We start from the raw sequence: 13,864 nt of genomic DNA, 5'->3' as shown, positions 1-13,864 counted from the left end.
TGGACTCACTTTTATGCCCAAAGATTTATTTCAAAGGAAATCTTGTATCACTTTGCTAAAAGACAACAAGGATCATTTTCAATAACTACGTAAAGAAGAAAACAAGAGAATGACAGGAAGCTTAAAATTTGAATTATAATTTCTTAAAGATTGATACACATGTATAAATCTATTCAAACTACAAAAATAGTTGAGTTCAGTAAAGTGAATGAAACTGTTTATGATCAGTGTGTAGAAAATGAATATTTAGCTTGATTTCACTTCATTAAAGATGAAGATAAAATTCTGTGTCGACTGAACGATTCTGCTTTGTAGTTTTGATGTTAACTGGGCCCCCAAAATCCTCCTCACATGAGTCAGAAAAATATTAAGTTTTTTAGGTTGAGTGTATTTTGTTTAACACACAACAACAGCAACAAAATATAATAGCTTAAAATAGAAATGTTAACCATTGTCACATCTAAGTCATCATGTATACCCTCAGCGATATTCTATACTCAGGGAAACAATTATCTATATGCTATTAAAATGGAGAATATGAAACCAGATAATGGCAAACAAGGTCAGCTACATCTTCTTCTTTTAAATGTCCTAAGTTCTGCCCTCACCCCCAACTTAATAACCTTCCTGTCTCCTTCCACCCAGCCCCTGCTCTCAGGCCCACTGCTAACAACCAGGAGCCTAGTAGTACTCTGAAAAGACAGGTGGTCTGCATAATCCTTGGAAGCTTGTTGAGAGTTAATAGCAATTTGTTATGTATAAATATTTGCTAACATAAAACTAATAATTATATTTTAACATCAGACATTGTAATCTAAAAACATACTGGAGCAAATGTTGATTGTGCAGTATTATATGCCCATAACTATTCATTATTTGCCTTAGACAAATCCAGTCCTTAGTATATCAGGGTACATTTCAGGAGAAGATGTGCTGTAAAGCCATAATGTTGTAAAATTCTTAGTGGCAGTGTGTCTTTGCTCTTTGCTGGGTCACTAGACAAAGGATACAGTTGGATCATAAGGGTTTGTTGGACAGTAGGAGTATTGTTTCTTAAAGCACAAAGGACTTGAAAGAACTTAAAACTTAAATTTAACTTTTGTAAATTTGCATTACCTATGCTCAATGAAGATTATTAGAAAAATTATCATGTAGAAGAGCAAAATTTAATTCTGTCCTTCAGAACCACTGTTAACATCTCAATGTACTTTGATTTTTGTCTAAAAGCTTTTAAAATGTTATATACACAATGTAACTTTTTGCTCTTTTATTTGTGGTTACCTAGTTTCTACAAAATTACATATTCTATGGTCTTGATTTTAATGGATAAATAAGATCCAATATACATACTTAATAATGGTGTTTTTCTGACTTTGGGTCACAGTGTACTAGAGAGTCATGAAATCAATACATCCTTTGGTTTTGCTTTTAATAGGATAGAATGGGGGGGAGGGGGATATGTCTGTATATTATGTGTATTAAGGCTAAGTTTTGCTCCTTAAAGATCTGGTTTCATTTATATAAACATCATGATATACAATGTATTTCTAACTGTAGGCCATGATCAAAACAGTTCGCAAACCACTGCATTAACTTAATTAACTCTTCTTTTGTTCAACACTTGGATTGTTTTCAGTTTTCTAATGGTACAAGCCTGAGATGAACATTCATGTGTATAAATCATTGTGTCCAACTCAATGTATAGTCATGATAGAGTTCCAGAAGTGAAATCACTTGACCAAAGAATCTGGACCTTTTTGAGCCTCTGAATGCATTTTGCCAAATGCTAGAAATATTTAACCAGGGTAGAATCTTGAGCAATTCCCTTTCCATGGGAAGAATTGTTTCCCATTTATTTCTATAATCACTTAATATAATACATACCTGAGAAATTTTTTTAACTGTACAAAAAATATATAATGAAAAGTAAGGCTCCTTCTCATCTTTGGCTCCTAGTTTCCCTCTGTCAAGACAGCTACTAATGCTCACACGTGTCTTCCCAAAGACACTCTGATTAATAAGGTTGAGCGTATGGGTATAGACATTGAGATGGACACAAAGCTATCTCCCTTGTATTTGTTATACAAGTGACACCGTAACATAGACAACGATCTGGTCTGGAGTCATCATTTAACCTCCCAAGTGGAATTCCTAAAGTCATGCTACCAGCACCCCCTTTGCCATATTTATGAGTTGTGTATCCCTACCCATCTTAGGTGAGGTTTGCGCAAATTGTGAAGAATAATTTGGATGACTTAAAGGAATCCAGCAGCATCCTTTTTGTACAGATCAAGAATTCTTTGTAAAATAATCTCTCAAGAGGGAATCTAATTGTAACTAAGTAATTATTTCCAGAGAGTTAAGTCACAGCCTGTGTGTGATCACAGCTTCCTGTAAAATGAAGCATATAAAGATTAATGCTCAAGGCTGGACTGGGTTTTACTATAAAATTCCTTTCTTTTTTTGTGTGGCAGTTGAGCATTACTTTTATGAAACATATGTGATAAAAGTAGAATGTGAAATCTTAGTAACTCTTTTTCTTTTCTACAGAACTGGCAAGGGAACTGAATTTTTCAGTGGATGAAATCAATCAAATACGTGTGGAAAATCCAAATTCTTTAATTTCTCAAAGCTTCATGTTATTAAAAAAATGGGTTACCAGAGACGGAAAAAATGCTACAAGTATGCTGAAATTATATTACTTTAACTTTCACAACTGCATATATCCAATGTTTTAGATAAGCCTACTGTTAAGAAACCAGAGTAATCATAAAGTAATAGCAAGTCATTAAAGTTATACTTGTTTAATTTTAACACTGATATTCCAAACATCTATCTTTGGGAATCTTTTTAAGAAAGCAAATAGTAGAGAATTTTTTTTTTTTTTTTTTTTGCATTTTGTCTTTAGTTCTCTCTGTGACCATCAAAAATGAAAATACAATTCTAGCTGTTAAATTGTGGGGTAGTAGTCAGAAGCACTCTGAGGCTACTGCTGTGGCTGGGGACGGATGCACAGGGAGAGGAAGGAAGAAGGTATAGGATGAAATCATTTTATTCAGCTTCATATGTGCTGGCAGAGAAGTCTCTAATATTTTTAGGTTTGACTTTGTTTAGTTTTGCTGGGGTGGTGGGAGGGGTGGTGCTGTCCCATGGCCAATGCCAACCCACAACAATGGGAAGTAAGTTATTGTGGGTTTGCCAGGGTCAGCCTGACCTCAGTAAGCCGTTAAGATGGTCAATGTCAAATATGAGGGTGATCTATCTTGGCAGGCTGAAAGGAGAGGAACATGTTTAAAATTTTATTAGATCTCCTTGTAACTAAATGGAGTTTAGCTATTTTGAGGCCCATCTGCTTGGCATCTTACAGTGGAATGAATGTTGCTGTCATCACACACAGCTTCTCAAAAGTGATTCTTGAGACCCTAACATGACTTCCCTGTAATGGTGGGCTTTCTGAGCCCTCTGGATGGTGACATGGCAGAGCTCAGTCAGGAGGAGCTGAATAAACTCTAGGCGGGTCAAGAAAGCCGTGCCTTTGTGTGGATATTGTGGTGACTGGAAGAAAATCACTTAATCGGGTTTTCAACCCTCTTTTCTCCTTTTTCAGCTGATGCCTTAACTTCGGTCTTGACAAAAATTAATCGAATAGATATAGTGACTCTGCTAGAAGGACCGATATTTGATTATGGAAATATTTCAGGCACCAGGAGTTTTGCAGATGAGAACAATGTTTTCCATGACCCTGTTGATGGTAATTGAATTTAGCGTTCATATTTATTTAATCATTTGATAAACTTTGAAAGTGTGGAGGACAAGGCAGCCACTTAAAACCAACTAAATTGTGATTTGCTTGACTTCATTTCTCATTTTCACAGCATCTTCTCTGCCAGAGTCTGGAAATAAACACTCTGATAGAACAAACTTGATAAATGTCTGTTACATAAAATACACATAATGAGGTATAAAAGCATAAGTTAACTAACTGTTGGATATTCAATAGTTGGTATTTGAAAATTTTTTACATAACCAAGTGGAAGAAAATTTCATATCTAGAGAATGCATTGTGGTTGTCATTTTCATATTTACGTAAAAAACTAGTGAACTCTTTTATTAGTATATTGGTAAGACCAAATTGTGAGTTATTTTTACCAAATAACCAAGGTACTGGGTCAAGTTTAAGCATAGAGTAGACAAATTGTTAAATAAAATGGTGAAATCTTGTTTGGGGACCAAGTATTTAAGCGCTTACTGAAAAAGCCTAATGCATCTCTCAAAAACATGTTTTACTTATTTAGCATTATTTTAACTTCATATGCTTCCATTTATTGTTTGGAAAAACCATGCCTGATATATAAAAGTCGGTGTCATTTCTAATTCAATGAGCACAGATGTCACTAACAACATAATTCATTTTTTACATTAAATTAATTTATATAATAATATTATCATTTTTCCTTCAATTTCCTATGTAAATTGGGGCTTTTTTAATCAAAGTATTAAGTAAAGGATAACAAATATCTTACTATGTTTTTCAAGGTGTTGTCTTCCTTTACAAATGGAAACGTATTCTGATAATGAATTTTGAGTAAAAAATGATGATGGTGTGGAGGAAGGAAGAAGAGCTAGGGATACTTTTCTATCCCAAGTTTTGAAAATTATGGCATTTTTCCCCGTTTTTAAACTGGCAAAGTTAGACTAACAAGAATCAGTAACTTCTAGTTCTACATATGTTATGTGGCAAAGATGGCAAATTCTTAAAAAGTTTCTGCTTACTAACGTTAAAGCTAACAGAAAATTCAAAGCATATCTTATTATCCATATAACATAAACACGATGGGCAATAGTGTCTAAAGTGGTTTCTTTATAAGCTTATAAATACCATCAATTGGGGCAGGACACCTGGGTGGCTCAGTTGGTTAAGCATCCAACTCTTGATCTCAGCTCAGCTCTTGAACTCAGGGTTGTGAATGTGAGCCCCTCCTTGGTTTCCATGCTGGCTGTGAAGCCTACTTAAATACATACATACATACATACATACCATAGAACCTTGGAAAAAAGCTCTCTTCAAGGCCTTGTCTTATATGTGAGACCATATAATGGTAACCAATCTCTTTGCACTAAAGAAAGACCATTATATCAAATTCTGAATTATTGCCAAGTTACAGTTTATGGAATCTTTTAATATTATTTTTTGGGAAAAGAAATTAAGAGAACTAATAAGCAAAAAAAAGAAAAAAAGAAAAAAAAAGAACAAGTAGGATAACCAGAAAATAATGGAAATAGTCAATAGAATTGAAAGCTTTATTTATTTGTAACATTTTAAAATCAGAATAGAATGAAATAAATTCCCAAGGGCTTTTTGTGGCTACATCTTAATATTTTATATTTCTTATTTTAAAAATTCGTAGGAAAATTTAGGAATGTGTATATGAAGTAAATTTCACTTGTGCAGATTATGAACCTCAGTTAATGTCAGCCAACTTTTCAATAAGATTCTGGTTTATAGGTGACTATACTTACCTACAGTAATTTGAATTTACCACAAAAGCTAAGTTGATATTTGTCGTGGACTGATGGGAAAATTAGGCTTTAGTTTTGTAGACCATTAATTCAGAAAGTGTGCTTGGTTGCCTTTTTTTTCCTGTCTCTCCTCTTGGTGGAACTTTTATGAAGCCTCCTTTCCTCACCATGACCAGACCATTGTTCACTTCTTTCTCTGCTGAAGGAGAAAAATGTCCCCTTTGTCCACACAGCGAAGGTTAAAACAAGGGAACTGCTCCCTACCTCCCCACTGAGCAGGCTGGTGTTTCACAGTGTTGTTGTGAATATTCAGAGAGCTCTTTGCAAATGGCTTTCTTCCTGTCTCTGTCGTGTATCATTTCTTTTTTCTATTTGAGTTGTGATTCTGAGTGGTCTGCATCACCAAAGTCACTAAGACCTCCATGTGCACCACAAGTCTTTCATCTCTGTCACATTATGACACCTGAAAGCTTTCCTTGGAGTCTTTTCTACTTTATCTGCTTCTCAAATCCTTTTCCTAACATCTTTTTAGACTTTTTTTTCCCCAGTGCTATTGCTCTAAAGTCTAATAATAATTTCTTTCCAAAGATTAAATTTATTTTTCTTCGCTGTAAATTTCATGTGAAAAAAAAAAAAAAAAAGAATGAGAGTCGGGTAGCATTGCTCCTATGTAAAGCTCTTCAAATGAGTTATAAGTAATTAATTATAACAATTGTGGCTTGCTGTATGCAGTCCACCACCATATGGATTTTGCATGCTGAAAGTAGAAAGCTAATAAATTTGACCGTGGAATAAATGTATTTTATATAACGACAGCTAACTTTTTATTGGATTGAATTAGTCTGTATATTTAAGTTACTGTATTAAAATTATCAAAGTTGATAGAAACCATTTATATCTTAATTAATTAGTGTTCTGTTTTATTATAGTTTGCACTAGTCTTTTATTTCATTGTATTACATTTAGTTGAACTAAACCAATAAATTTATGAACATTGTTCTGTAACTCATCATACATTTTCATACCTGATATAATTTAATTCATTCCATGTGTTTTGTTTGATGTACTCTAATTCATTCCAGTCAGTCCAAATGTACTGTCTTCCATAGGTTATCCTTCCCTTCAAGTGGAACTGGAAACTCCCACAGGGTTGCACTACACACCACCCACCCCTTTCCAGCAAGATGATTATTTTAGTGATATCTCTAGCATAGAGTCTCCCCTTAGAACCCCCAGTAGACTGAGTGATGGGCTAGTGCCTTCCCAGGGGAACGTAGAGCATTCAGCAGATGGAGGACCTCCAGTCGTAACTGCAGAAGACACTTCCTTAGAAGACAGCAAACTCGAAGACTCAATGCCTTTAACAGAAATGCCTGGCACAGTGGATGTAGATGAGAGCCAGTTGGAGAATGTATGTCTGAGTGAGTATCCTCAATACCTCGGAAGTATGGCTGGGGTCCCAAAAGATGTTAAACCAGCAGAGCCACTGAAACAAACTAGTAAAGTAAGAGTAAGCTCTGAGCAGCAAGAGAAAGGAAAATCTGGTCCTGATGAGGAGATGACGGAAGAAAAACTCAAATCTCTATTTGAGGACATTCAACTTGAAGAAGGCGTAGAGTCTGAGGAGATGACAGAAGAAAAAGTACAGGCTATTCTTAAACGTGTTCAGCAAGCAGAACTGGAAATGTCTTCAATTGCAGGTTGGCAGAACGAGACATCAGGTGGAAACCTAGAGCCCCCTGCTCAAGCTCGAAGACTAACCGGTGGGTTACTAGAAAGACTGGATGACAGGTATGACTCTATTTCAGAAAAAAGGAAAGCGAAATACAGATTACATGTTAATAGTTTGTTTTAAACACCTACTTTTTAGCACTTACTCTTTTTCTAAATTACCATTCCAGTTTGGGGATAATACCTGCTTTAAAGGTTGGTTCATTCTGCTAATCTGGAGAGGGAAACTCACACGAAACTCAATTTAATTCTTAAAACTACTGATAGCCTGAAGCAAAATGTAAAAAGTTTTACATGCATGCCAAAGATGTCTGTGTTTACTTTAGAAGACTACTCTTTTCTAGTTTGTGACTTGTCTGATTTTTTTCACAAAGCTAGTAACTAATATGCTTTCAAAATAATGGGGTAAATAAAACTCCACGTCTTTTAGAAATGCAAACCTTTCTATGATTTCCTGACTTCAGACTTTAAAAGTCATATGTAATTCTTCACTCCAAATAATATTGCCATGATAGAAATTTGATTACAACCAAAATAATTCCCTAATCATGAATCTGGTTCTTTTTGATACTGGACTTCCTCTAGAAAGGTAAGAGCCTAGTGTCCTTCAGACATTGGTTCAAATCCCACTGGCATTAGGTTTGCATTTTGTGACTCTGGATGAATTTCTAAGCTGTAAGAACGTCACTTTAACCGACTTTAAAAATAAGAATACTACTACTTTCCTCACACAGGTTTACAGATTGAAGAAGGAAGCCTATAGAATGGCCACCAAATGGCTGCTACAAATAGTCTGTCAGTAATAGATGGCATTATTTTTATTTATGCATACATCAGACTAAAATATAACTTACTTCAGTGGCAACTAGTGATAACCTCAGGTGTTTTTGCATCCAATTTAAATTTATTTCATAACCATGTTTAATATTTTCATATGACTGGTAAAGCTTCTTGCTCAATGAAAATTCCCAAAGAGGGAGCTTGTAACATTTTGCAAAAAAGGAGTTTACAGAGTTCTTTTTGAAGAATAAGACCAAAGAGTTCTGTGCTCACCCTACCAAAGACAACAAATAGCACTAGTTTTGATGTCTGTGTTCTAATATAGTCACATTAATTTATAGTTACATAACAGGAAATAGATACAATTATGTTACAGCATCTTTGCAGTGTGCTGGGACTGTTTGTACTTATACATATGGAATAGGGTGTACTATGGATAGGTGTTTTTTTTATATAATCACAATTTGATTTATAAGAATTCACACGTACTCACAGACATATACAATACATAAAGAACATTGCATTACGCTTATCAGTGCCTTCCAAATTCTGTAGATAATAAGCAAAGACCCTAAAAACAATGCACAAGCTAGAAAATAAAACCCATACTGATACCAGTAAAAATTAGAAGTCACTTTAAAAGAAAGTGTTGGAAGAGAAAGATTTGTAATAGTCCGTTAAAAGGAAAATAGTCCTCAGAGGACCTAGAAGCAACAGGTAAGCAACAACACCCTGCTCACCAGTGGGGGTCAGCACAGGTCAGGAGCCAAGAAAGATGAGACTCAAGCAAGGCTATTGTGGTTTGCAAAGGCACGCTGGCAAGACCCACAATTGGAAAACCAGAGACTGGAACATGGGGTTCTTGGGGATGTCAGGGCTCTCAAGGAATGCATTTTGTTCTCTGCCAGCAGTTTTTTCACTGGCAATATTAAAGCTTTGGAGATCTCCTCCTCCTTAGATTGGCGGTTCTGGAACTCCAGGTATGCCCATGAACCTCCCAGGGTGACTTCCTGTGATCTCAAATCCAAGTAGCTATTGCAGTGCAATTAAACAAAATAAAACAAAAACAAGGACAGCATAACTAGGCAGGTTGGGCGGGGCAGAGCTGGGGCCCTGTGTAGCACCTCATCACCCCAAAACTCAAACCCATGAGAGACCCTCACAGTTTGAAATCCAGTGACCATATTTTCATGTCTTTCTATTTTATGCCTTCAAGAGTAGTTTACAACATGGTAGTGAAAACTTTAGAGCTTCTGAAGCCCACTTTCAGCCATGTATTGGCATTGTAAATTTCCACATCTTCTCTTTTGCAGCCCTGATCAGTGTCGAGATTCCATTACCTCATATCTCAAAGGAGAACCTGGAAAATTTGAAGCAAATGGGAGCCACGCAGAAGTTACTCCAGAAGCAAAGACAAAATCTTACTTTCCAGAATCCCAAAATGATATAGGGAAACAGAGCGCTAAGGAAACTCTGAAACCAAAAATCCATGGATCTGGTCGTGTTGAGGAACCAGCATCATCACTAGCCGCCTATCAGAAAGCTCTAGAAGAAACCAGCAAGTTTGTAATAGAAGAGCCTAAACCCTGTGTGCCTGTCAGTATGAAAAAGATGAGTAGGACTTCCCCTGCAGATGGCAAGCCAAGGCTTAACCTGCACGAAGAAGAAGGGTCCAGTGGGTCTGAGCAAAAGGTATGCCATCTAGTTTTCCAGTACACTGTCATTTAAACCAAAAGTCCTGATGCTTCACTTTGTTTGATTAGTCTTGTAACATTGAGCCCAAGGTTCTTTATGATGACCCAGTTGTAAATGTAACACTAATGGAGGGGGTGAACAAAGTGCTAGGTGGAACATATGCTATTGGATTACACCTTCATTCACTGAGAAGGAAAAAGCAAGCAGCATCAATTCAGCTATTTTTCAGGAGGAAGGAGAACTACAGAGATGTTATGCTTAAGGTCCAGTGTTAATTTGGTCTGGTATTTAGGTTTCCTAACTCCCAACCCAGTCTTCTTTCTTATGGAAGGAGGATAATTATTCAGACCTTTTCTGGTGGTTCTGCATAATTTAAAGAGTTTATAGCATGTGACCCATCTAAGAGCTCTACCCTATAAAAGTGTGTTTTAAAAATTGGAGAAACATAGTGCCCAAGCCTAAAATGAGGTGGGTATATACCATGGTGGATTGACAGCATTTAGAAATTGGAAGTTAGAGGTCTCATTTTAATAATTTTTATATCTAAGTTGATGATTATCTTAATATTCATTTTTAAAAATTTGAAAACCTTACTGTCAGAATTATTTGCACTTTGTGCTCCGTGTTCTTGTACCATCTAATAGATTTGTATTCGTTCTTTGAGGTTTATCATTTTTAGATATTAAAAACTTAAAAACTTTAGAACTGAAATTATAGATGGATATAAGAAAATAAAAATTAGCTCTATTTACTACATTCTTTTTTTTTTTTTTACTGCTTTTTGCTCTCTCCATTATTGTGTCTTTTCCTGAACTGCGCAGTGGGCGCGTAGACTGAGACATGGGCATCTTTGGAACAGTAGCACCTACAGTTTTCCCTAAAACATCAGGTTGGCTTAAGATCTACCGCAGTGTTTTAGGTAGGACAAAAAAAAGTCTTTTGTAAAATATTGAGTCCATGATTAACTCCTGCTTTAGAAAAACTTTAATAGCAAACTCCCAGTCACTCAGGAGCTAATTATCAGCTTATCAACTAATCATATCCTTTCCTTTTCCCTTCTGCAGGCTCTTTTGACCATTTTCCTGCATGTTAGGAGGGAAAGTGAGGGGAAGTAAAATGCTAAGGCCTTCCTTTCACTTCCTGACAAATGGGTTTTGAATATTGATTTCTTTCAGTTCATTCTAGTATATTTACGCAGTGCGACCTTGGATGTTCCCTTTTAAAATGAGTCCACAAAATAGAGAAAGAAGTGATAACATAGTGATGTCTTAACTATGAAAGTTTATTCTGTAAAGCCTATTAAAATCCATAGAAAAGGTCTGAAATCAAATGATCATATACCTGTAAATAAACACTTCTTATATGTACACATGCAAACACATTGGCCATTGGGGAACCAGGGAGAGGGCAAAAGAGGGTTTGAAAATGAAAGCCTTAACCCTGAATGGAAACTCAGCTGAGTTCATCAGTACTGGAACATAATTGCTATTAGAAAATGTTTTCAAGGTTTCTTATAAATGAGATTGTGCTTTTGGGATTGGTCTACGTAGATTCCCTAAGAACCCAGCCTTACAAGAAATCCAAAAATGTTCAGGATGTGCCCTTTGTGGCTAGACCATAGTGCATTAGCAACCAACTAAGTCATCTGATGTATGATCTCAGAAAACAGCCCCCTTTTTGTCCCCTAAAAAATCAGGTCAAAAGTCCGGGTGCGGTTCTTACACGGATGACTGCCTGCTGTTACAAGGTAAACTTCTGCTACTTTCCAACTCTTTCAAAGCAGTGACCCATGGCAAGAAGTACTAAGAAAATTGTTTGGTCTCCTAGTTACCCTCTTTGCCAATTCTAGAGAATTCTTTAAAGGGAATCCTGATCGAGATTCTACTACCATCTTCTCTCTACCCTCCACCTTCAGATTAGCAGGGAGAATGTGGAAACAAAACACAGGCCGAATGGCCGCTTTCTATTTTTATAATTATGTCAATCATAACATACTTGACATCTAGGCTTGGTAGTGTTTGCATTAATGTATGTTCTGCTTTTTAATTTACCCAAGTGAAAATCTTCCCCAGTTTACGATCCGTAATTAATTCTGAATAATTCTGATTGAATTTTTCCCTTTTCTTCATCTAATCTACTGATCTCTGAATGCAAATTAGAAATTCTTTTTTTTTTTTCCCCACAATAGGAACTCCTTCCCTTTTTCTGCTTCTTTGAGCCATTTCAGGGCCTTCTTTCACAATACTTGGATCCTTCTAAGTTTTCTGAATTTATGGTCTTTTCAAAAAAACTTCAAATTTCATAAGGAACTTAGCAGCCAGTAGATCTTTGCAGGGAATAAGGAACTTGAAAACTCTTTCCTTTTGACACCATGTTATTTAGTAGGGTATTTTGTTCAAATTAAATTTCTTACAAAGTCAAGATTGATATTACTATAATATTTCAAAATATTTGTTAACTATACCTTTGGTGGAAAATGGCCTACTTCATTATCTATTTGAGAAACATTCCATAAATCACATTAGCTAACACTGGTACCTCCTGTAACAATTTTACTTTTTTCCCCCCTATTGATACCAACACTGCCATTGATTGTTCCAATGGATATTAACTATAGTTTCTATCTCTGAGACTATCAGATTCAGGGTAACTAGCAAACTTAGAAAACAAAATACCAGAATTATTATCAGAATTCCACCATTAAATTTTGAAATAAAATCATTCAGTAAATAGTGTTCACCATGACATTGAAATAGAAACCGAAGATATTTTTCCCTTTGAGTTATGAACTATGTGGCAATTCCTCTTCATTCTCATTGCCTAAAAATTAATATTTGTGCAATTACTGTATTCTTGTCTATGCCATATTCTTGTCTGTCAGGTGTTTTTTCTGTCCTAATTTCATATCAATTCTTTAAATTATTTTTTAATCTTTATTTTTGAGAGAGAGAGAGACAGAGACAGAGCATGAGCAGGGGAGGGGCAGAGAGAGAGGGAGACACACAATCTGAAGCAGGCTCCAGGCTCTGAGCTGGCCAACACAGAGCCTGACTTGGGGCTCAAAGACACAGACCATGAGATCATGATCTGAGCTGAAGTCGTACTCTTATTAACTGACTGAGTCACCCAGGTGCCCCTTTTTTCCTTTTTTTTTTCACATCAGTTCTTTAAAATAAGACTCCAAGCTTTCACATGTTTTATATTATTCTTTCATTCATTTGCATAAACTCTTGCTGAGTACGAGTTGCATGTTAGGTGCCAATTATACTGCTAAAAATTCCTGTTATAAATGTATGTAGCGAATTATACTGATGTAAATTCTTTACTTTTTTATAAATTTCAAATAGCTTTTGATAAAGTTGTCAAATCTGACCAAAATTTCATTGAAATTAGACATACTATACCTCTTTAATGAAAGGTCAAGTGAATATAGATTTCAAACTAGTTTTAAATGAATATTAATTTTTCTTCAAACTAATAATTGGTAGCATATAGTTTCTGATGCCAAAATGTCTCTTATTATTATTTTTATTATTTAATTACACTGATCTTTACCATATATATGCACATACAGATCAGTGTAATTAAATATATCCATTACTATATGCACACACATATATACACACATATACAGAGGAATTTCATTTAGAATCCTGCTCAAAATTTTCTTCCATCTAAACTTTTTTAAAGATTCTCACAAATACATATCATGATTTTCCTTAGCAGGGAAAACCAGCAAGTGAAAGTAATTCTTTTTTGATTTCCCTTCTCAGAATGTCTTTTATTTTAAATGTGATGGTAAAATTATTATACTAAAAAATGCATTTATCAGGACTTGAAAGACAGTGAGAGTGATTCGAGCTCAGAGGAAGAACGGAGAGTCACTACCCGAGTTATTCGCCGGCGTTTGATTATAAAGGTATCCTGTAGCCGGATGGTAATGGGGCATCGCTATGTGATTAGAAAGTCCTTCCTTGTGGCCTTGAAAATTTAGCATGCTTGATAACTAAGTGGCTCTGTGTATGTTTCTTTGCATATTTGAAAGCTTGTAAGAACAACCAGCAACAAGGAAAAGGTTGTGTTGCATGGTAGTGAGTGTTCTGTCTAGGCCTGTGTTTGACATGTGACAGCTGTAATT

At 35.6% G+C, this 13,864-nt stretch overlaps 1 protein-coding gene across 2 annotated transcripts in view; it reads left to right on the top strand.

The window, feature by feature from the left end:
* The window catches only part of ANK3 (ankyrin 3), a 335,879-nt gene that overhangs the window by 300,680 nt on the left and 21,335 nt on the right, over nucleotides 1–13,864 (top strand). Inside the window, exons 39-44 of one of the 2 annotated variants that reach the window (XM_042907474.1) lie at nucleotides 2,551–2,682; nucleotides 3,608–3,751; nucleotides 7,221–7,311; nucleotides 9,345–9,723; nucleotides 11,423–11,473; nucleotides 13,559–13,645. In XM_042907474.1, coding sequence (XP_042763408.1) covers nucleotides 2,551–2,682; nucleotides 3,608–3,751; nucleotides 7,221–7,311; nucleotides 9,345–9,723; nucleotides 11,423–11,473; nucleotides 13,559–13,645 — 884 coding nt within the window. Of the gene's footprint in view, nucleotides 1–2,550; nucleotides 2,683–3,607; nucleotides 3,752–6,629; nucleotides 6,942–7,220; nucleotides 7,312–9,344; nucleotides 9,724–11,422; nucleotides 11,474–13,558; nucleotides 13,646–13,864 lie in introns of both variants that reach the window. The other variant, XM_042907475.1, reaches the window with a different exon arrangement.

Source organism: Panthera leo, chromosome D2 (genome assembly GCF_018350215.1).
Source record: "Panthera leo isolate Ple1 chromosome D2, P.leo_Ple1_pat1.1, whole genome shotgun sequence".
Lineage (NCBI taxonomy): Eukaryota > Metazoa > Chordata > Mammalia > Carnivora > Felidae > Panthera > Panthera leo.
The sequence above is the reverse complement of the archived record's forward strand: the minus strand, read 5'-3'. Positions and strand labels throughout refer to the sequence as shown.